Source organism: Panulirus ornatus, chromosome 13 (assembly GCF_036320965.1).
Source record: "Panulirus ornatus isolate Po-2019 chromosome 13, ASM3632096v1, whole genome shotgun sequence".
NCBI lineage: Eukaryota > Metazoa > Arthropoda > Malacostraca > Decapoda > Palinuridae > Panulirus > Panulirus ornatus.
In genome coordinates this window covers 1,506,643-1,528,814 of record NC_092236.1, presented here as the reverse complement: position 1 = coordinate 1,528,814, position 22,172 = coordinate 1,506,643, and the positions used below count along the sequence as shown (strand labels likewise).

Here is a 22,172-nt window from a genome sequence, read left to right as displayed (position 1 = left end):
GTTCCACAGTGACAAACTGTCATACAGGTACACAAAATTTGTTTTATTTAAGGAACAATTACCAAATATTTGCTAGTTACACTACTGTCCAATTAGAATTATATCATCTAGCACCGTATTTTTCTTCTTTTGCTAATCCTGTATCGTACTACTTAGCTTGTCAGTATTCACCGTCCTTCTGACACATTTTGCAAGCCAAGCACTCGAAGGAGGTAGCGCCAATGTCCCCTGCTCTCAGTCGCCGTTGTTACATCCTCAATAATGACACAACACAAACTTGGCCCTCCACTACGGGGTAACCTGCTCAACAGTGCCACATAACCTCTGGCACCTGCACCGCCTCCACCTCCCCCGCTCTTTCTCGCTCTCTCACGCACACAGTGCCAGCCAACCAGCCCTTCCCTTCCCAGGTGTGCCTGCTAGCCCGTGGCACTATCTGGCACCCATCCCCCTGCACTTCACGTTCTTGCTACCGCTCTAGTACACCACTCACACGTTCCCTGTTCGAATCCGACGTGAGGATGATGATAGCATTACAGCCGTAAGCCGGGTGTGAGGAAGATGATTTCTGTGTGTCGAAGTGTGTAGCAGGTGAGCCACTGCGTGTCGGTGGACAGAAAACCATAAGTTTTGGTGACACGACTACTTGCAGTAGTTTAAGGTTGTGTTGTCTGGAGTCCTGTTGGATCACGGTCCGTGATGATGAATGTTGTTCCTGTCATTACCTGTGTATTATGCATATCAACGAATTAGTTCCCAGATGTTTGATACTTCACTCAGTCGTAATACTAGAATTCATTTTTAAATCAATCATTGTGAATTTTAGAGAGAGAGAGAGAGAGAGAGAGAGAGAGAGAGAGAGAGAGAGAGAGAGAGAGAGAGAGAGAGAGGGGGGGGGGGGGGAGGGAGAGAGAGAGAGAGAGAGCAGCCAGCTGAGAGTCGTGTTGTTGTCCACAGTCGGCGCAGCGGAGGGCAGGCACCAGTTGCGCCAACTGCAAGACCACCACAACGACGCTCTGGAGACGTAATCCCAACGGGGAGCCGGTGTGCAACGCCTGCGGTCTGTACTACAAGCTACACAATGTGAGTACCTCATACAACCTTCTGTTGCTTCGTGAACATTGATTCCACAGTATGATCTTTATATGTATGTCGAATGATTTCAATAAGATGATTGATCTTATGCCAGTAATGCGAAACTGAATTGAAGATAAAACGCCAATTATTACACGAAGAGGAATCAAATCTTGAATGACGTTCACAGTCTCACTACAGTCGCCTGATATGACAAGCTTAGACATTTTCGTCACGTGGTAGAAATCTTCGTAATCTATAAATGAGACAAACCAACACAACTCACGTCCAGTAGTTCAGATTTTTCAGTGTATTTTCCAATGGCTAAGATCTGTTCTTGAACATGTTATCAGTCACTTGTAGAACCTGTGACCTTTCGTCTGGGTCAGAGATGACAGAAGCCAGCTGACAGACTTTACTGTGTTTCTTGAACGGAATGATGCTATGGTTTACCATGAGGGACAAGGATGGTGCTGTGGCTCCCCTGAAGGACAGGGATGACGCTGTGATTCGCCTTCAACCTTTATCAAATACTTTTTTTATATTCTTTCTTTGGTTTATTGTGATACAGGGCTAATATCATTTTACCTGACGTGATCTTACAGTTACAATCAGAGGACGTGTTAGGAAGGCAGACGACATCCGTAGCTACTGAGGACTTACACGGTTAATGAAGATAGAATTTCTATAATTCCTGGAGACTGAGGACTTCCAGTGTTCATGAAGACTTAGGACTCCCAGTGTTCGCGAAGGCTGACTCTCAGAGTTCGTGAAGACTGACTCTCAATGTTCGTGAAGACTGAGGACTCTAAGTGTTCGTGAAGACTTGAGGATTTCCATAATTCATAAGGACTAAGGACTTCCCATATGTATTCTCATTGACTTCTGAGGAATAAATTCTCCATCTGGACCGAGATCTCGAATGGTTCTTGAGAGAGAAGAAAGGCTCCCATAGTCGCTAAGGACGCTACTGGAACACCGGGTGTGGCACAGTCAACACCTCGTTAATATAAGGAAAGAAATTTTCGTGGTGCGCGAAGAGAATTATTTGAACTTATTGTGTCTTTACCAGTGAAGGAAACCTTGGAGATGCTAAGAATGCTGACTACCACCCCGAGACAAATGAATTAATGCAAATAAAAAAATGATTAAGACAATATTGATATGAGTTAGACTTAATGACGCCATTACAAAGAGCACATTAAGCCAAATAATGAAATGCTATTGATCTCAGCCTGTCAGGAAGTTTTGCATTATATAGAATTATCAGAGTCCAGCTGAAGGAATCTGTTCTGGTCGTTAAGTCCCTGGCTTCCTCAGCTGCTGTCCTGAAGAGGAAGGGAAAGGGAGATGAAGGTCGAGTGGGAGGAAAGGGTAAAGGTCTTGTGGTGGAGAGAGAGGAGCATCAGTTTAAGGGGCGAGGGTTAGGATGGGAGAGAAAGGCCTTGGAGAAACAAAGGGAAGGGGAAGGAAGCAGGAGATCCAAGAAATGAAGTAAAGGGTCTAGTTTGGGGAGAAAATAAAGGGAAAGAGAGGCAGTGCTTGGTGTCGGGAGGAGGAGTGATGTGTCAGGGAGATGGATTTGGTCTCTGGGGGAAGGAAGGCCATGATGTCAGAAGAAATGGCACGAATCAGGAGATGGACACTGTGCCCGGAGGGGGAGAGGAAGAGGGAAGGACACAGTGCTAGAACCAAGAGAAGGAGGACACAGGGTCAGGAGGGGGAGGAGGAGGAGGTCACTATCTGATGCTTGGTAAGGCTGGATGCCTCGATGTTTTGATAATCTGTGTTTGTCTGGGCCTATCAGCGTCGGCCATGTGGCAGCTGCTGATAAGCTGATAAAGAGCGGAAGTGCCGGAGCAGAGCCCCCTGGGGGCCTGAGGGAGATCGCAGGAAAAAGAGAGAGATTTGTTTACAGTATTCTGTTTATGTTAATGAAGATTACTTTCCCGACCTCCAGAAGTCTTGAGGAGTTTTTTTAGTTCACTTTCATTACTGTTTTTAGTATCTTGCTTCCTTCACTTTTACCTCTGTTGTTCGCTTAAGAATTTTCTCCTTTCACCTTCATTAAATCAATGTGTCTGCTTATCACATTCAGATTCCCTATCTCTTACTTTTCACCACATTCACCCTGTTCGGTTCCATATATCTAATATTCTCTCTCTCTCTCTCTCTCTCTCTCTCTCTCTCTCTCTCTCTCTCTCTCTCTCTCTCTCTCTCTCTCTCTCTCTCTCTCTCTCTCTCTCTCTCTCTCACCCTTGCTTCCTCACCCAATAAGACAGAGAGAGGGCAGGTCACCTTGGCTCATCACTGCAGCCACTGCCACACCATATATCTATCACCAACATTGCAAATCTTGTATCTTCCAAATACCATAGAACATTGAGGAAATTTTGCAATGCCTGTAGGATCTTTCCGATACTTGAAGTATTTTTACGACATCTTGGAGATTTTTAAATATCATAGTTGAGTTTGATATATGAATTATCTACTATACTTTTAAATCATTAGTCCGTAAAGATACTACAGTTAGGCAGCTTATTTGGAGAGATTTCGAGACATCTGGGAGAGCAGAGGACAAGGGGAAGAATATCCGGGAAAGTAGCGTGGGAGAGGCAGGATATATGGGATAGTGAGGAATAGGATATTTGAGCCTCCAGACGCGTGTGTTCCAAGATAACAAGCTTCAGATAACACATGATAACTCGGTGTCACATTAGTTCCTCCCACACTAACAACAAGTGTCCATCAGGCTGCCCAGCTGATCTGGTGTTATGGTATGACCCGGTGCCTTATCGGCTGACCTAGTTTATGGGAGACTTTGTCTTGCTGTGGTCACCGGTGTTCTCTGTCAACACAGACGCACTAGAGTAATTTGATGCTTCTGGTGCAAGTTGGTCCTACTTTAGTGACCTGGAGGCGTTAGATAACCCGTTCTTGCTATAGTGACCTGGTGACATCAGGTGACGTGTTCTTATTGGAATGATTGGTGTCATCAGGTCACCGGATCTTGTTGCCGTCACCAGCTATGCCCAGGTGACCTGGTGACGTCAGGTGACCTGGCTGCTGATGTGAGACACTTTACTGTTAAGAGTTGTCTCTCGACCCCAGCAGTATTGCCCACCATCTCTGGGGAAACTTCGACCCTGACCAACAGGAACAATTGTCAAATTATAATTACTTTCAAGACATTGTCTACACTCAGATAAATTATCTGACTCAAAAATGTTGTAGCAAACTGTTGAGTATTTCAATTGTAACTTTCAATAATACTGAGCTACTGCTACTTGACTGTTTGTAAATATCCTAAGCTTCTATTACTATCATCTATGAGCATCTGTTGCCGGACTCAAATATGATAATTACTGAATGTATTAATTAGTTACGATATACTATACTTTGTGCAGTGTTGCCAACATTTGAACACAAGAGCGAATCATCTCGTTATTTATGAGAAAGTCAAGTCCTAACATACCTACCTACAGATCTATGAGGCACTCAAGTTCTTATGTGCCTGCCTAGAGATCTACAGGGAAGTCACATCTGTAAGTGCCTACCTGTAGAATAATCTATACAGAGTAAGACTCCTTTCCTAATGATTAGTTGTATTGCCTTCATGAGGGTAACATTTACTAAAGATCAGTTCAGTAAGACATGAGGCACCTTAGAGTGATGAGACACAGTGGCCTCGTTGTCTGCTGTACAGAGTATGTGGTAAAAGGAACAAGAAAAATACAAACTCGACATTCTTAGAATAATTGATAATCTGGTATACTGACAGGTAAAAAGAGATCACTGAGGTAAGTGTCGCGTCACAATAAGATGTAACAGCTAATTAACGTCGCTAAGAGGGTGTTTGCTTGACGTTTAGGAGACAGACGTTGTGTCACCTGACGATGAATTACAACTTCGAGAGCCGCCTTGCTTGATACTTAACGCGACACATGAACCATGAGCCTACCTAGCCTACTACCCCACCATCACCAGTGACACACTACGTCCAGTGGTATAACTAGTCAGTATTAATCCTTGCGAACCTAACTTGTTACCTCAGCTGCAGCGTCCCTCGCAGCACCTTCCCCGAGAGGCCAGTCTGACTGGGAACGATCCCTAACAGGAAAATCTTGAGGAAGTAAGGGAATGCTCAACAACCACACCTTACAAGAGCTTTATCTCCCATACGTAACAAGGTATGATTATCATCTCTAGGGGTATAATGTCTGCGCTTCTGTATAGTAGGTAGTGGAGGGAAGGAAGAAGCAAAGATGTTGAATGACAACAGAGGATGTAAAGGTGATAACTAGTGATAGCAGCAAATAGCAGGCTATGATAAAGACCGTCAGGCGCGTGCGGCCGGAAACGGTGGTTTGAAAGGTCTTGGTGGAGTGTGGCAGAGGATGGGGCAGCTTGGATGAAGTGGCGATGGCTGGGGTAGCCGGGGTGAGGTGTGGTGATGGATGGGGAGTTGGGTGGAGTGTGGCTTTGGTTCAGGGAGCTGGGGCGGAGTGTGGTGATGGCTGAGGTGTGGCGGTGGCTGGGAGAGTTGAGCACAGATCATAGGTAGCTGGGGGAGTTTAAATGGAGTGTGGTCGTGGCTGGGGAGCTTGGTTGAAGTGTGGTGGAGGCTGGGGAGCTAGGGTGGAGTATGAAAATGGCTGAGTAACCTGGTTAGGGTGTGGTGTAGGCAGAGGGAGCTAAACTGGTGTATGGCGCAGGGGTGTAGAAACTATGTCGGGTCGCAGGCAGATGGTTGTGAATGTATATTCTGAAGGACAATACCGTAAAGCCTGACTGTGAGGCAGGACTGTGAAGCAGAACTCTTAAACCAGGACTCTGAGGGCAGGACTATTAAGGTTGGTTTATGAGGGCCAGGCAGAGTTATAAGAGGAGTGCTGGTGCGAGGTTGAAAGAATAAGGTTTTGAGGGCAAGACAGCAAAGAAACACAAGGCAGGGTTATGAGGGTGGAGACGTGCGCATAGTTTATGATGATAAAGTTAAAAGAAGAGCTGTACGGGCACGGGGTGGGGGTGAAATTGGGAGGACATGGCTCTATGTCCTATAAGTAAATTTGTAAAGGTATAAAAGTGATGTGAGGATTGTGTAGAACACGGGTGTGATGAAAAATTCGAAATCAAGGCAAGAATATGAATGCACATATATGAGAACAAGGTTATGAGAGTGTGGCTCTCAGGCTTGGTTGTCATGGCAGCAGTTCAGATTCAAGGTATGGTTGTGAAGGAAAGGATTCGAAGATGTAGCATTGTTAGACAGAGTTGCAAGAGAGAGTTCTGAGGCAGGGTTGCAAAGGCAGGGTTATGAGGCACGATTGCCAAAGCAAGGTTATAAGGGAAGAGATTCAAGTGCAGGGTTGCGAGGCGGGATTGTCCGGACAGAATTGTGAGGATGGGCTGTGAGGGGAGGGTTTTGAGACAGGGCCATGAAGGTAAGGCTGTGAAGCAAGGATGTGAAGCGGGTTTGTGACGCAGGGTTATGAGGTCAGGGTTGTGATGGAGGCGTTGCTAGAAAAGGATGCCATACAAGGCTTTGAGGCAGGGTTGTGAGGCAAGGGTGTAAAGTATGGTTGTGAGGCAAGGTTGTAAAGTGTGGTTGTGAGGCAAGGTTGTGAAGTATGGTTGTGAGGCAAGGCAGGACTGGGTTTATTTCAGTCACCAGCGGCGCCAGAAAGTCGGGAACCCCTCACCCCTTCCCTCCAAACCTCGCTCCAACCTTTTTGCTGCTGCCTGTTTCCTCCTCCTCCTTCTCCTCCTCCTCCTCCCTGGTCACTTCTGCCTATTCATCTCCTTGTCTCCCCTCATCTTCTTCCTCCATCTCCCTAAGTTTTCTTCATAATTTCTTCTTACGTTCAGATTATTTTCTCGGCTTCATACTTGATCCCTCTTAGTCCCCTCCTCCTACAACTGAGGTCTTCCCCGTGCCCCACTCCTCCTCTCCTTTGCACCTTCTGTTTTATCAATATCTTTACCACCAATAAGAACTGAACCTTAGAACACCACTATTGTCTTTTTGCAGATGATATCGATATGGACCAACATGTCTCCTGTTATCAGTTCTTTCCATGTTCTCTCATGTACACACATACACATACGTATTCACACAACTGGTATACACACGCAGACACAACCACACAGTGACATACAGACAGACAGAGTGACTGTGTGTGTATGTGTGTGTGTGTGTGTGTGTGTGTGTGTGTGTGTGTGTGTCTAAACAAGGGGTAACACAAGTTTAAAACTCTCTTCGTAGCAGAGAAATAATAATCACAAAATCACACACACACAAAAGACGAGCACCATGAGTGCAGAACTTCCTCCCTGTGCTGTGAAAATCAGAAACGTCAAGTAGGTAATTACACATCTGTATTCAGATACACTCATGCAGAGATATGTACACACACACACATACACACACGCACACACACGCACACACACATACACACACACACACACACACACACACACACACACACACACACACACACACACACACACACTTCAGCATCACGATCATGATCACACTATACGGTCCGTCTCAGTTGACTAAGGTTTTATTCATCTTCCCCTCACTATACGTTCGCTTAATTAATTTCCTATATTTTTGCAACCATTGAGACATTCTCTGGCACTTCAAGACTCCACTGACCTCCTTCCTGCACATATTCATATCTCGTTTGTTCAAGAGTTGCAAATTGGTCGTATAGTTTCCTAACATAGTCTGCGTTAAGTTCCCTCTCTGTCAACCTTTTATTTAGAGCATTTATCTTGTTTTATTCTCATCCTTCCTTGCATTTCCTATCTTATCCACAAGAGGTCACAGTGGTACGCGTGATCTACTATATGATGATAACCACTGGGAGCAGGTTTTCTCTAATGTACATAGAAATGAATACAACAGCATATTTAGAGTTATTAATCTTTTTTCTCGTGTTTTCTGATTTTGTCAGTATCATTCTACAATTAGCTGGGTGCTCAAACACCAGTTGTCCGTAGTTTTTCATCTGTTACATTCAAGCTTTCGTCTTCACAAGACGTCATCAAAAATCTACAAAAAGAAGAAGAAACTACGTCACAAAACTAGGAAATAGAAAACGTAAACAAAACGTAAGCAAAATATAAAAACACTCGGAAAAACACAACACATAGCACAGAAAAGCAAGGGGAGACTTTTAATGTTTAATCTCTTATGTGAAGGTAATAGTGAGTGTCTCAGTGTCTGCATAGTTATCTATCTATAAGTTTCTGTTGTGTAGTAGCGTTATGTCCTTGGAATTTATTGACTCTCATACAATTCTCTAAACTTGCGTGCACTGCCCACTTTCACTTCCACCACTTGAATTATCTCAATCATCCACAATTGTGGTACTACAGAATTACTTTTTGATATCTTTATTAAAGAATGTTTCTTGATTGTTTATTGCCATGGTCACTTGTTGTTCTTTCTTTGTATCTTCTAAAGTACTTTTCGCTATTAACATTGTCAAATTCGTATGGAAACTTGAAAGCTGTGCTTGAATCTCCCTATATTTTTGTCTTTCCTATGAAAGACGACTTCATACCTTCTAACCTCATCTTTTAATTCAGCTTTCTTCTTTTGGGTACATTCTTCGTCCCCTCGAATTCTTTCTATTAGATCTATATGATTTCGTAAAAGAGGTGACTAAACTTGAGATGCATATTTTAATCTAAAGCTAATCCAAATTGTTAAAGGTTTATTGAGCATAGTCTTACATATTCTATTGAATGTAATTTAGTATATAGAGTAGACCTAGAGTCTGTTTCACTTCTTAGTCTGAACCAGAGCTCTTTCTTGCACCAGACCACTAGATATTCTGACATCTAACTGGCGGTACTTGCATTAGACCACTGGTTGTTCTTCACCAAACCACTCGTTATCCTTGCTCCAGACAACAAGATGCCCTACGCCAAACCACCGGTTGTCCTTGCTATCAGACCAGTGGCTGTCCCTTCACCAGACCACTGTTACTTCCATTAATTGAAAGTCATTCTCAGAACTGGTTTATCAGAGGTTAAATCTGGATTTCTATCGTGAAATATCTAAGTGGATTTTCTCATCGAATAATTGTTAAGATATCATCAATGAAATGCAACTTTTCTCTCATTCTCTCACATATTTTTGAATATCAGAAACGAGTAATTAGTTTACGTTTCAGAACAAATGATCCTTTAGCATTTACAGCATAGCAATCATGAGATGCCATCCTAAATACATGACCTACAGCATCAATAGTGTGGTGAGGCTGCCACACACATCAACCCGCTCAAGATCGTCTCCTCTCAACCCTACATGTGGCTAATCACTCAGAAAAATGCCGTCTTACATGAGCAGTTCATAGACTCTTCAGTCACTCGTAAACGCCAGATTCTTGGATCATTGTAATGAGTCTCTTAAAGTAGTTATTTCCATCACAATGTTTGGTACGCATTGATGAGTTCGATACTTATTAGTCCGATACAAACGTCAGATAGATAGTAGGTTAGGTAGATATATCTCTCACTACGAGGAAGGTCTCCACGAAATGTTGTGCAAATGGTCACAAACCAGTGGGACGCGAGTCCTCCCAGTAGTCTCTTCATAATTAAGAACACAGGAAGAATGACAAATATGTGGCCGGGTGTGGGGTTGGGGAGCAGGCCGACCTGCTCTCTACCCAACCGCCTCCACGTTTGTCTGAGTCTTCATTGCTCACATCTTACAATGCTAAGTTTTTGATATGCAACAAAGATGTGGTTAATATTCGTAATGTAGATCGCTTGATGCAGATAGCATCTTGGGTAAATATTCAGTAGTGAAGGATTTTGCATGTTTGCTATGCAAGAACCTGCCAGATGCTGTTCATAGAGTTCATCTGTTCAACAGTGACCCTGGTATTACAGGGAAAATATGTATGATGATATGACTAATTCAATCACTAATCTTTAAGTAACGTATGAGATTATCTCGCAGATAAGAAACAACCATCAGATTCTCTCGAGATTGATATGTGTCTCTGATTAAGAAGATTAGCACAAGGGACATCCTTGCACTAAGGTTCATATCCTATACAAACAAGTCAGGATTTTACTCTTCTACAACAACTCTATCCAAGGTCGAAAACTGCGACGCGATGTGATAAATGATTTTCGCAGATCTTGTGCTGCTTGGCGAGGTTTCTTAACAACTTTCTAATTGCGACGCATGATGGAGGCGGCCAGACGACCCTTCTGGTTTTTACATCAGTGAGACATTTTCACGCTTGTAGAATTTTTCTCTTGTGGGTTTTTAGTCTTTTCTTAATAACTTGTTTAGTTACTATAAAGTTGTCAATTTCCTTTCGGAAAAAATCAAGTGTTGTGTGTGAAGACGTGACGACTTACTAATATAAACCACTTCCTTCATAGTCGTACGGTCTTTTCTGGATCATAAAGATTAACAGTATTCCACACAGTTTCATAAATGTTTCCACGAAGCAATATCTGTAACCTAAAAGCAAACAAGGTATGTTGGTTTTACTGAGCTTTCATTTGTCGTGCCTGGTGACTGGGTCTTCTGTCGTCAAGGAGCCCCACCGGCCCAACGCCAGAATTTATAGTGAATGAAAGTGAGCGATAACCTCCGGCACGGAGGAGCATCGAGAGGAGGCATCAGGGGACGTACTTCCACCCACGAATGCCAAGTAGGAGCTGATGAGGGCAGATGTGTGGCAGCATCCTGACCTTACCCCTGTGGCAGCGTCCTGACCGTACCATTATGGCAGGGTCCTGGCCCTACCACTGTGACAGCGTCCTGGCCTCACCACTATGACAGTACCCAAGACCCCATTGTAACAGAGCCTTGGGCCCCACCACTGTTACAGCGTCCTGGGTCTCGTCACTGTCACAGCCCCATTTCTGCATGTTTCATGTATAGACTCCTCCATACGCTACTGTTGCGTCCGCACCGTATCTCACATTCTTTAGATTCGAATTCGGCTACATCGGCCTCTTCCTGTTCTTGGCCATATCTTCTGCTGTGGGCTGCTACGCTTTGACCTGAGTGATGTTGAGTTACTCCAGGATACTCAGATAAACTGTCTCACAACATGTAGCAACTTATGATAACGTCCAGTCTCCTAATGGCTTGAAGAAAATAGAGTCTTCCTTCTCAACTGAAATGGGGTTGAGCTTCGCAGCTGTGGTCAGCATCTACTTAAAACTAAAGAGAAGTCAGTATAAAATTCTATTTGTTCAAGCACAATAAACAGAGCTGAGACTTTTGGATGGTGATGACTGTGAATAGTGAAGAATGAATGTTAACTGGATAGTGATCGTTAGATGGTGATGATTAACCAGTAGAGTCTAACAGTCCATTAAAAGGTTGCGATTACATAACCAGTTCGTAAGAGATGACACAGACAGGACAAAGAGAGAACAGCCAGAACGTAGGACAAGTACGTGACACAGACGAGACAGAGAGTGGACAACCAGGATGTAGGGCAGGGCCGTGACACAGACGAGACAGAGAGTGGACAGCCAAGATGTAGGGCAGGGCCGTGAGACAGGCGAGACAGAAAGAGTGTTGTTATTAAAGATTTCCCAAGGCCTTAGCCTGGCACGAGCCCTTGTATTTAGACGGGCTGTCCCCGTGAAGACGTAACAGGTAAGACGTAAAACAGAAATTTTACGAATGTTAGTGTTTGTATTGGAGTTGTTATATGGTATAGTAGTATTAATTAGCGTGTATGTCAGAGTTGTTGGGAGACTTGTGTGAAATAAAATATGTTACTTAATATGTTACTATCTGTCCTGGTCTTGCCATATCCTCTTGTTTGTTTCTGCTCCTATAGCTGAAACTGCCGTATGGTCTCGTCAAAGAACTTCTCACTTCAAAGCAGCGATCAGACTCTTCAAGACATGATCAGATTCTTCGAAACTCAAGCAGAGTCTATTAGACGTGATCAGATTCTTCAAACAATGATCAATTTCAGCACGATATCAGCAGTTTACCTTTTACCAGCAGTTTGTCTTTCACCAGCAGTTTCTTCCTTTCTCACTTAGCACTTTTAATTCCTAGTTGATCATATCCAATGCATCTATATAAATTTCTTCATTCTTAAGTATCGGAGTTTTTCAATTAAAATTCTTCATCTTCAGCAAACCACCAAACAACGTCCATATTCACCTGTCTAATTCGCCAGTCCCAAAGCCGTGAAGTCCTCTTCAGTTTAGTAGTCTTTTAGTCCCGATTCAGCCTCTCATGCTTCAAACACACTTAACCCTCTGCTGCATCATCCTAGACTTAACCCCATAATCCTTACGCTACTTAGCCTAACAACTCTTCAACCCATCATCTCAAACGTAAACAGTTCACCCTTCAACTCTGCAAACTTCTCATTCATCGTAAATCCATCAAGTCCAAGTTAACCCACAACTCAGTTCATCAGCCTGTCAAACAGCCAAGCAGACATCGACCCTCCACTGCCCACCTGACTAGCGGTGAGTGTGATTAATCGCCAATTAAATCTTCTTAGACTGGTGGCTGCTACTGGGCCCCGCCACCACTAATGCTGTGGGGGGAGGGCTTTCGTTTTCCTTAATACAGAGACGAATTCTGGTTGATTTCTTCTGGAAAGGGGATTAGTAGACTTAGTTTATTCTCAAGAATAGTTATCCATAATGGGGAAGAAATTTCCTGAGTCGGGTCTCTATTGGAAAGGCTCTCTGTTATCGCTGTAGTCTAGGAGCGTAGGAACTCATTGCTAAGGTGAGAATGGTCAGCTACGGCAATTATAAGAATTGCTATTCTTAATAGGAAATAGGAATCACATCTGTGGGTTATGTTACAGCAAAGGATTAGTGAAGTGACCAGAATCTAGTATTTTTATGTGCTGTTTCTACGATGAAGGAATATTGAAGTTTTCTTTGGTTTGTTTTGGGGGATTAGTGTAGCTTTCTATTTGGAAAGGGACCAATGAGGTAATTTACCTTGGACATTACTCAAGTTTCCTGCCTGACGGGTAGTTACGCAAGTGATGCACCTGAATGTATGAATGGATTATGTGCGTATGCGAGGAATTATGGGTAGTAGGCTTAGCTGGACCGTGAGAAGGGGAAAATGAGCAGTTGTAGACGTATGATAAAATGAAAGGACGGAGGTGGGAATTGGATTCTGCGGGGTTGGTGGAATCTTTGTTGGAGAAGAATCATATTTCTTGATCCCTTAAGTATGACAGTTCGACCATGAGAAACAATCACACCACCATAAGGTATGAGAGCGTGACTTTCAACGTGACCCTGCTGTGTTGTGGTGAGGAAGACGTACCAGTGGTGGTTCTGTTGAGAGAACGAAAAGTAATCTTGTTAACTGGTTATTACTAGGATTCATCATGGGAGCTATGATTGGTTAGTGTCTCTGTAGAGGTAAGATCTGTGCCTGTCGCGGACTGGGCAGTGGCTATCAAAATGAGTAAAATACAACAGAATGAGCTCAGTTCTACACAGCCAGGTGGGCAAAGAAGCAGAGAGATGGTGCTGTGTTACACACACTTCCTGTGCGATTACCTGGTGGAAGATGCGGATGTTGGGCTACATCTGCCTCTTCCGTCAACATCACACTCTGCATCTATCTCACACTTACTCTAAACTCTCCCTATACCTTGCATTCTTCCTCTCCCTATACCTCATTCTTCCTCTCCCTATACCTCACATTCTTCCTCTCCCGATACCACACATTCTTCCTCTCCCGATACCTCACATTCTTCCTCTCCCGATACCACACATTCTTCCTCTCCCGATACCACACATTCTTCCTCTCCCGATAACTCACATTCTTCCTCTCCCGATACTTCACATTCTTCATCTCCCTATACCTCACATTCTTCATCTTCCTAAGATTCACCCTTCACTTCACAGTCTTTCTCTATCTCACATTCGCCATCTAGCTCACCTTCTTCCAACGTAATCCTTTCCCTTCATCTCCACCTCTCTTTCCACCTCACATCCTCCATCCACTTCACCCTAACTACCTGCTCTCCACATCGTCTCCTTTTCACCTTCATCCATCCCTCCACCATTCCATAACACCTCCATCACTCTAGTCATTACTACTCCTTCATCAACCCACATCTACGGATCATCTCTCCCCACTGCACAGCCTGCCTCTTCCAACTTCTCTCGCTCTCCCACTGGTTCCCTCCCTTCGTTATTCTCCACTATTTCTTTGCCCTCTTTCTCCACCACTGTTCTCCTCCTTTCGTTTCTCTCCGCTATTTCTTTAACCTCTTTCTCCACCACCTCCTCTACCCTTCTGAAATTCCTCTGTGCCCTTCCCTTCTCCAGTGCTCCCTTCCTGATGTTATCAATCGCCATGGTAGGGAGGGAGGTAGGTAGGGAGAGGCAGAAGGGTATGGGGAATGACTTTGCCAACTCCTCCTTAGGGCATCGCACACCTGGATGCCCCCAGGAGAGACCGCAGGCAGGGAGGGGCGTGAGGGCATTTGATGGGCCCTGATAAAGACATACGCCCACGCTCCCACACGCCCTCGCTAGCTCCTGTGACTTAGCAGTTATACGCCCATGCTCCCTCAAGCACGTTATCTCATACAGATAAAAGGACAGGATCATAAAAATGAAATGAAGCTGCACTAAAGCTATAAGACTATACAAGGCAGCTGCTGACCACATCCACCATGTTCACCCACTCAATACCTAAAGCGTCCTAATGTGCTTGTTGTAGTGATATGAATTGGTAATCTGTTTAGTCATCTCAATTCTTTTCCTAATCTCTGCCTTACTATCACCTCTTTGTGTTTACATTTCTTTAGTTTGATATTAACTTATTTGTTTCGCGTTCTGTCTTGAATACTTAATTCTAGTACTTGACTGATGCCAATTTATTGTTCTCTTCATCCATCCAAGCATCTCTACTAAATCATCATCCACTCTGCGTATTTCGGAGTCTATATACATTTCATAATTAGACGACCAAAGCTGGACTCCACAGATCCAGGTGAATCCTCGCTAAAGCTAGAGCTGCAGGATACAATCAATTGTGTTGTTGCTGACACTTTGAGAAACAAACCCATGTAATCGGTGGTTTTATTTCTCTTATTGATACATTGTTGCTTTGGCTCTAAAGCTCTGCTAACCATCACTCCAAGATCACCTCTCCCCTCCTAATCTGTCCACATTACCGTTATCAACTGGTATTTCATATTCCTATTTCTCTTTCCTAAGCTCAGCAATTTAGATCTATCGATGCTAATCGAATGTGCCCTTTCATTGTCCCCTCTCTTGATACATATAGGTCTTCCTCCAGTGTTACTGAATCTTCCTATGAATATGATATCCATCTGATTTTAAAATCGTCTGCAAACATGCTAATGCTACTCCTTAACCCATTCTCTGTCATTAATATAAATGATAAATAAAGAGGTCTGGGGACAGGCACGTCGGGAACATTGCTTAAGACTGCCTCAGACAAATTTTTGCCACTGATGATAACTCATTTTTCTATCCTCTAGATTTTTTTCAACCCAGTTGAGAATTTCTGTCTGAACAAAGTGAGCCTCGAGTATTCTTTATAGAACCCATGTATGGCACCTTATAAAAAGCCTACCTAAGGGAGAACCTGGTTCTATTATCATCTGAATTTCTGTTGTCAGGTGCTTCGAAAAATTCTGACTAAGACAAAATTTCATATCTTACACAATAACGTCCCTTAGTGGCGTCAAGCTGTGAATCCTCTGATAAACTGTTTCCAAATTGAATCCGAGCTGAATTAGCTTCTGCTCTTCCCAGTAGTTTTCCCACTACCGATGTTAAAGTAACTGGTCATTTATTTGAAGCAAATAAGTTAAACCGAGCAGAAAGTTCTTCCCTACATTTATTCAAGATACTGAGATATACTTCGTCAGTATCAGGAGCTTATCCAATTTCTTTATATATTAGCTGTTATTTACATAACTTACTTCATATGTAATATCTGAAGTCTTTCGCGTGAGGAATACTTTTAGTTTAGGTTATTGTAAATACAAATTGGAAATAAGTAGTCAAGAGCTTACTGAATATTGCTCTGTGAAAGTAGTTATTCAAGTTGCTTTAAAGGGCCCAGATGTCTCTAATACCTTCGTTTGCTATATTTGATGAAACATTCTTGCCTGGAACTAACTTAGACTCTTTTGCAATCCTTTTTAGGTTTCCAAATGTTTTCCTTCGTTAGTTGTATAATTATATCCTCCTAATCCTCCCTTACAGACAACTTTTCAGCTTTTTGTTACGTCTTTGTTTTGAACATTCACACATTCTAATCTATTATTCATCCATCTTCAGTGTTTTTGTACGCTGTCGTTTATTTATGTAGAATACCTTCTCATACCATCAAAAGCCATTACACACATACAAACACACACACACACACACACACACACACACACACACACACACACACACACACACACACACAACTATCACAGTGAACTCTGTCTCTCCAGCAGTCATCACACATGAGAAAGGTGAGCTGATCCAATCATTCATATAAAGTTAGGAAGGTTTGCTCACGGGGAAGTTCCTCGTGCTATTTACTTTATCTCGCTAAACAAAGGAACAAATATGGTGATGGATCACATAAAGAAAATAGAATTATTGTATCAGGTGATGGGAGCTGATAAATGATTCGTCTATACAAGGCTATCTTACCATCAGTTCAACAGAACCAAAAAGCAACAGAAAAACTCTTGCCTGAGACGCATCTGCTGCACACACCTGAGCCTCAGGTCACAATATCAACACTTACGGGAATTGTTGAATATATTCATAGAATATGAACGTGGGCTCCATTGTCTTCTTTTCCTGCCTTGATAAAGACAAAGAAAACTGCTTTACACTCACTGTTTACCGGAAACGCTATCACGTGTCAATAAATCTAGTAAATTATGCTTACCAGCAGAGGACAACAAACAAGAAAGTACATTTTCATAAAAGCGTTTGGTTAAGCATATTTGTGTTTATTTGTTTAGCACATACTTCGCAAAAGTCACTGGGGGACCCACAGTATTCCAGCTCCCATAGGCTGCTGGGATGGGGGGTAGGGGGTAGGTCAGAGGAACCCTCACCGATCAGCTACTCTGGGATCCTCAGGAACCCGCCATCCCTGGGGTTTCCAATGGGGAGACACAGATGCACCGCGCGTGGGCTGCTTCGGACGGTAGGGCGGGGAACCGCAAGCATGACGCAAGTAACTGCTCAGATGAAGGAAGAGATTGGTCTGCTGCACGTATCTGATGAGACATTTCGTTAACTTCTATTTTCTGTTCCTCTTAAACCTCGGGATCATTAGTGAAACCAAAGAGATTTCAGTCAATACTTCAGGAACAAACAGTAGATTATAAGTCTTTCCCGAGCAATGATATCCAGTACGTGGTACTCCTTGATTTCTTTCATATTCATCAGCTACGAACGATGCTGAGACTTCATATTGGGTGTCCAACGATATGGCAAATCATCGAAAATTCCGAATAATGCTCTCTCATCTGGCTTCACACTGGTAGCCCTGCTTTCCTTGTATGGAAATATGTGGAGCCACCAGTGACTCTGTCACTTACCGTAATGCAGTAACGTCGCTATCACGCTTACCAACCCATATTAAGAAGACGGGAGAGTTAGTATTCAGTTTGAATCCTTGGCAATCAGGGTAAAAGCAATCTATGGTCTAATTGTACATCTAAGTCTGCATATTAGGGTATTCATACAGGGTGTGATTACTGCAGAATAAAGTTTGTATCACTGAATAAGATACTCATATTTCAAGCACTCAACCATGTATATAGTTAATGACAATTGGCATAGATATTTGTGAGTGTTCAAAACTCTGTCTACCAAGATCTGCACTCCGCTGAATGCTTTAACCTGAAAATAATCCCCCCCCCACACACACTCACACAGATGGCACATTCCAGTGGTGAAATACTTAACACAGAGTCATCACAGACTTGTGTCAGTTAATCTTACAACCTAACTTAATAAAAAGGTAAAGTTAGATAATCAGTTTAATCACATTAATGACCTGATGAGATGCAATAACTAATCATCACAGATAAATCGTATAAAGATGGGTAATGACCACTCGATACAGGAATCACACGTGAGCATTTGGCCTAACACCACGTGATGCTAAGGTGATATACCAAACCTAACCTGATATGTCCTTCCCATCCCCGTGACCTAACAACCCAGAATGATCAACAGTTTGGGAGGCTACCGTGACACCAGATCCCCGCCCGTATAGGTCGTTCAGACCCGCATGTCCCTAGTCGCCCTCTACCGACAAGACGGCATCTGAGTGCGTTCGAATAGTAGTCTAGTGACGGGATAGTGTGATTACTGATTACTTTTTGCGTATTATAAGGAGAGTCGTACACTCGTGTTTTCTCGTCTCTCAACCTTCAATATATGTGTCATGTCTTTGCTCACTGTCCACACACATACAGACACACACTCCAAAGGCTAAGCCAGGTACCCATTTATTGACCAACCCACAAGGGAGTGTCTGGGTTGCCTGTGGGCCTACTGTCGAGCCCCGGATTCGAACCCAGGTGTGAGGTTGTTTTGAGGATAATAATGACTGTTCCATTTAAGTGTGTTTCCATCTCCGGTATCCCTACTCAGCGCTTAAGCTGAGAGTGTTTATATGTTGACCAGGGAGTTTAAATCCTGTATGTGTCCGCTGTGAGGGTAGCTCCTGCAGGTCTGGCAATGCGTCAGACGACACAACATCAGAATCAAGTTTACTCTTACTTCAATATAGAGTAAATCGTACCATTTATTGATTCAAGTTTAAAGTGATATATTGTAAAACACACTGCATAGATGTAGATTGTTGTGTGGAACAAATTACAGATACATTTCTAAAATTTGAATGATTGAGACAGTGTCGAAAAATTCATTGTCCATAAGTAACTACGAATAACTGAAAGACCAATTGACTGTATTTATCAAGCTATATATTCCTATTGCTATATTATCTGAGATACTCGAAAAAAGAAGAACTTAAAGAACTTTTGGTTGACCTCATCCAGAAAATTGAAAAAACTTTCTCTTTTAGTTAACTCAAAATACACTAAAAAAAGGGAACAGATTTTTACTGCTCCTTACGCTGAGGAAAAATAGGTGAATTATTTTTTATAGATTTAAAACTCATTTTCATTTGAAGTTGAATCTGGGACAGACACCAACTTAACTTAGTAGATGTTAACGGCAACATAAAAAAGCACATCACAGGATTGAAACAGGTAAAAACTATGACCGACCATGATGGAGACACATTATAACCCTTGATCGCATTTTTCATGATGCTCGAGAAACAAGATATTTCTCCGCACAATTACTGCGGCACACAGTGTATGCTGCAGACTTGTAAGCTACCAACCAAGGACGGTGCAGTGTACTGATCACTCTGACCCTCACCACAGTGTTATGAAGGGTAAGGTACGGTTCTATGAGGTACCATACAAGAACAGTAGAGTGTATCAATCAATGGTCAATAGTACTCTAACCAGGACAATGGCAGGGTCCGTGCCGGTTTCGGGGCCTCAGTATTCAGATGAATCTGAGGATTAACAAAACCAACAGACCCAGCAGGGGGTGAGGTCACGCCAAGCTGACCTCATCTGCCCCGCCCTCACCAGTTCCTGGGGACCACCACAAAAATACCCGAGGTACTTATCGCTCTCGCTCATCTTTTTAATGCCTCCCTCGGCTGAGCTGGTGGAGGCTAACCGGCCACTCCTCAAGGCTTTACATGCCTCCGCATCTGAGATTTTGTTTACCTTTCTCATTTATAGTAAATAAGATGATCACTTATTCACCAGTTCATTTACTTCATTATGATCTTTCATTGTGTGTTCTGTTTTGTTCTTTTCATCATTCATTACTTTAGAATTACATTGTTAGAGAAGTATATCTACAGTAGTCACCAGCCTGGCGTGTTTTCTCTTACCTCCATAGCACCCCAGTATGGTGTAAGCAGCAGCACAATGCCATCTCGTGCTTATAGATGGATGATTCTTGTTAAGAAACACATAAGACGTCGAGCTGTTTACCTACTCTAATTTCTCCAACAAGGACGACTTGTTCCTTGAACCTCTTTATTAATAAGAAAAAGCAAACTTTCCATTCCCCAAATGTCAAAGAACTTTTCTGTTTTCATCTATTTGCTTTAACCTTTTTACTTTTACTTCAAGGCGTAACTTCGATGAGGACTTTTGCCTGTGTCTTGTGCCATTGACTTACAAGGAAGGAGTACAAATGATTGGGAAATGTATAAGAGAAAGCGGTAAGAGGTCAAGAGGAAGGTGCAAGGATTGAAAAACAGGGCAAATGAGAGTTTGGAGTAAGCGGGGTGCTGAAAATCCTCCCCTCCTGTTTAACTTTTCCAAAAGAAGGAACAGAAAGATGGGCCAAGTGAGGATTTTCCTTGAGGCTAAGTCATCTGTTCTTGACGCGACCTCTCTAATGCGGGAAATGGCGAATATATATATATATATATATATATATATATATATATATATATATATATATATGTATATATATTGTACCCACTGTGTGCTCTATTTTGCCTCCACTTGCCTCTAGTTATATACCCTTCACCAGTACTATCTGTAAAATGGTTTGTCTATATATGTCTATATAATAAAACTTCATAAGTACAACTAAAATGCTTCACCATTACAGTAGTCATCAAAGCCTGTCATCCTCCGTTACCGTTACATCTCACTGTCGTAACCCCTGGCATGGTCACTGTCAAAGCTATCTTCACAGCCTTTGTTACAGTTACCGTCATGGCTCCTGTCGCAGTGTCTTTCACAGCTTTACTAGAGCCCCTTCACAACCTGTCAGAGCTCCGTCAAAGCCCTACCAGAACCCCGCCACAGTTTTGCTGCAGCCCAGTCACAACCCTGGTACACCTTTGTCACAATCCATGATTCAGCTCCATCAAAGACCTGCTTCAACTCGTCGCAGCCCAGGTAGAACTCCATCACAGCATTGCCAGAGCCCCGTCTCAGCCCTGTGAAACCCCCGTCACAGCCTGACGACAATAACACGATGTTGGGCCGCTCCCTTAAGCTTACCAACGTCATCCCCCAAACATTGCCAGGCCAGAAGCCGTACGCGCTAATCCTCCGACACATAGGCCGGACTTGGGAAGCTCTCCCGTACCTAGGCCTATACCACGAGGCCTACAAGTGTATGCGACAATTTTTAGTCAAGGTGCATTGTTCCAACTGCTGTACGCGCGCGCGCGCGCGCGCGCGTGTGTGTGTGTGTGTGTGTGTGTGTGTATGTGTGTGTCCACTTTAGTGTTTATTTGTATTTACTAGGGGTTTCTCATGACGTCGCAGGATGTCTCATAAGTTGATATCTTCCTGCGTCTCGTGTTATTGGTTCAATGATAATCTAAGCTAATGAACTTGGTGACTTCTCTCTTAATCATTCATTTGATTCTCAACAACAAAAATCAGTCGTGCTTGTATTCCTGTAACCCGGTCACTGGAGGGACTTCAATACCTTGATATTCCCAACGCCATCTCTCCCTCTCCTTATCTACATTTCTTTTTCCTCCCTATCTGTTACCCTTAGTTCTTCAACTTTTTCAAAGTATCACCTGCCTTCTCTCACTCACCAGCATCATCATCTCTTTTTTTTATGCCTAAGTAACGAGGCCCCATTGTCTTTGTTTTCCAATTTGTTCAAACCTAATTTCGCGCATTTCCTTCCTTCTATACTTTCCAGTTTACCTTTGCATCTGTGTCAATTATTTATTTGTGCCTCCTGCTTCCTGTCACTACGAAAATACTGGAAACCAATCCTATGGCTCTTGATCCCAGCACCGGCAGGTCCCAGCCACATGTCCCTCCCTCAAGGTATCCTACCGTTCCGTTTCCTCCTCCATCCTTCGTCTGACTGCCTCCTCTCCATATAGCCTCCTTTTTATGCTTCCTTCTCTTACTCTCCCGGTTTTCCTTCTGCCTTTCACTTCTCTTTTACTCATTTTCCTTGGAAGTTTATTCTGACTTCCTGTCATACCTAAATAAGGGCTTGCCTTACCC

The 22,172-nt window shown here is 43.1% G+C and overlaps 1 protein-coding gene across 2 annotated transcripts in view; it reads left to right on the top strand.

The window, feature by feature from the left end:
* The window catches only part of LOC139752656 (GATA-binding factor C-like), a 228,486-nt gene that overhangs the window by 129,792 nt on the left and 76,522 nt on the right, over positions 1-22,172 (top strand). For both annotated transcript variants that reach the window (XM_071668413.1, XM_071668414.1), the window contains exon 5: positions 958-1,083. In XM_071668413.1, the coding sequence (XP_071524514.1) occupies positions 958-1,083 (126 nt within the window). The remainder of the gene's footprint in view (positions 1-957; positions 1,084-22,172) is intronic.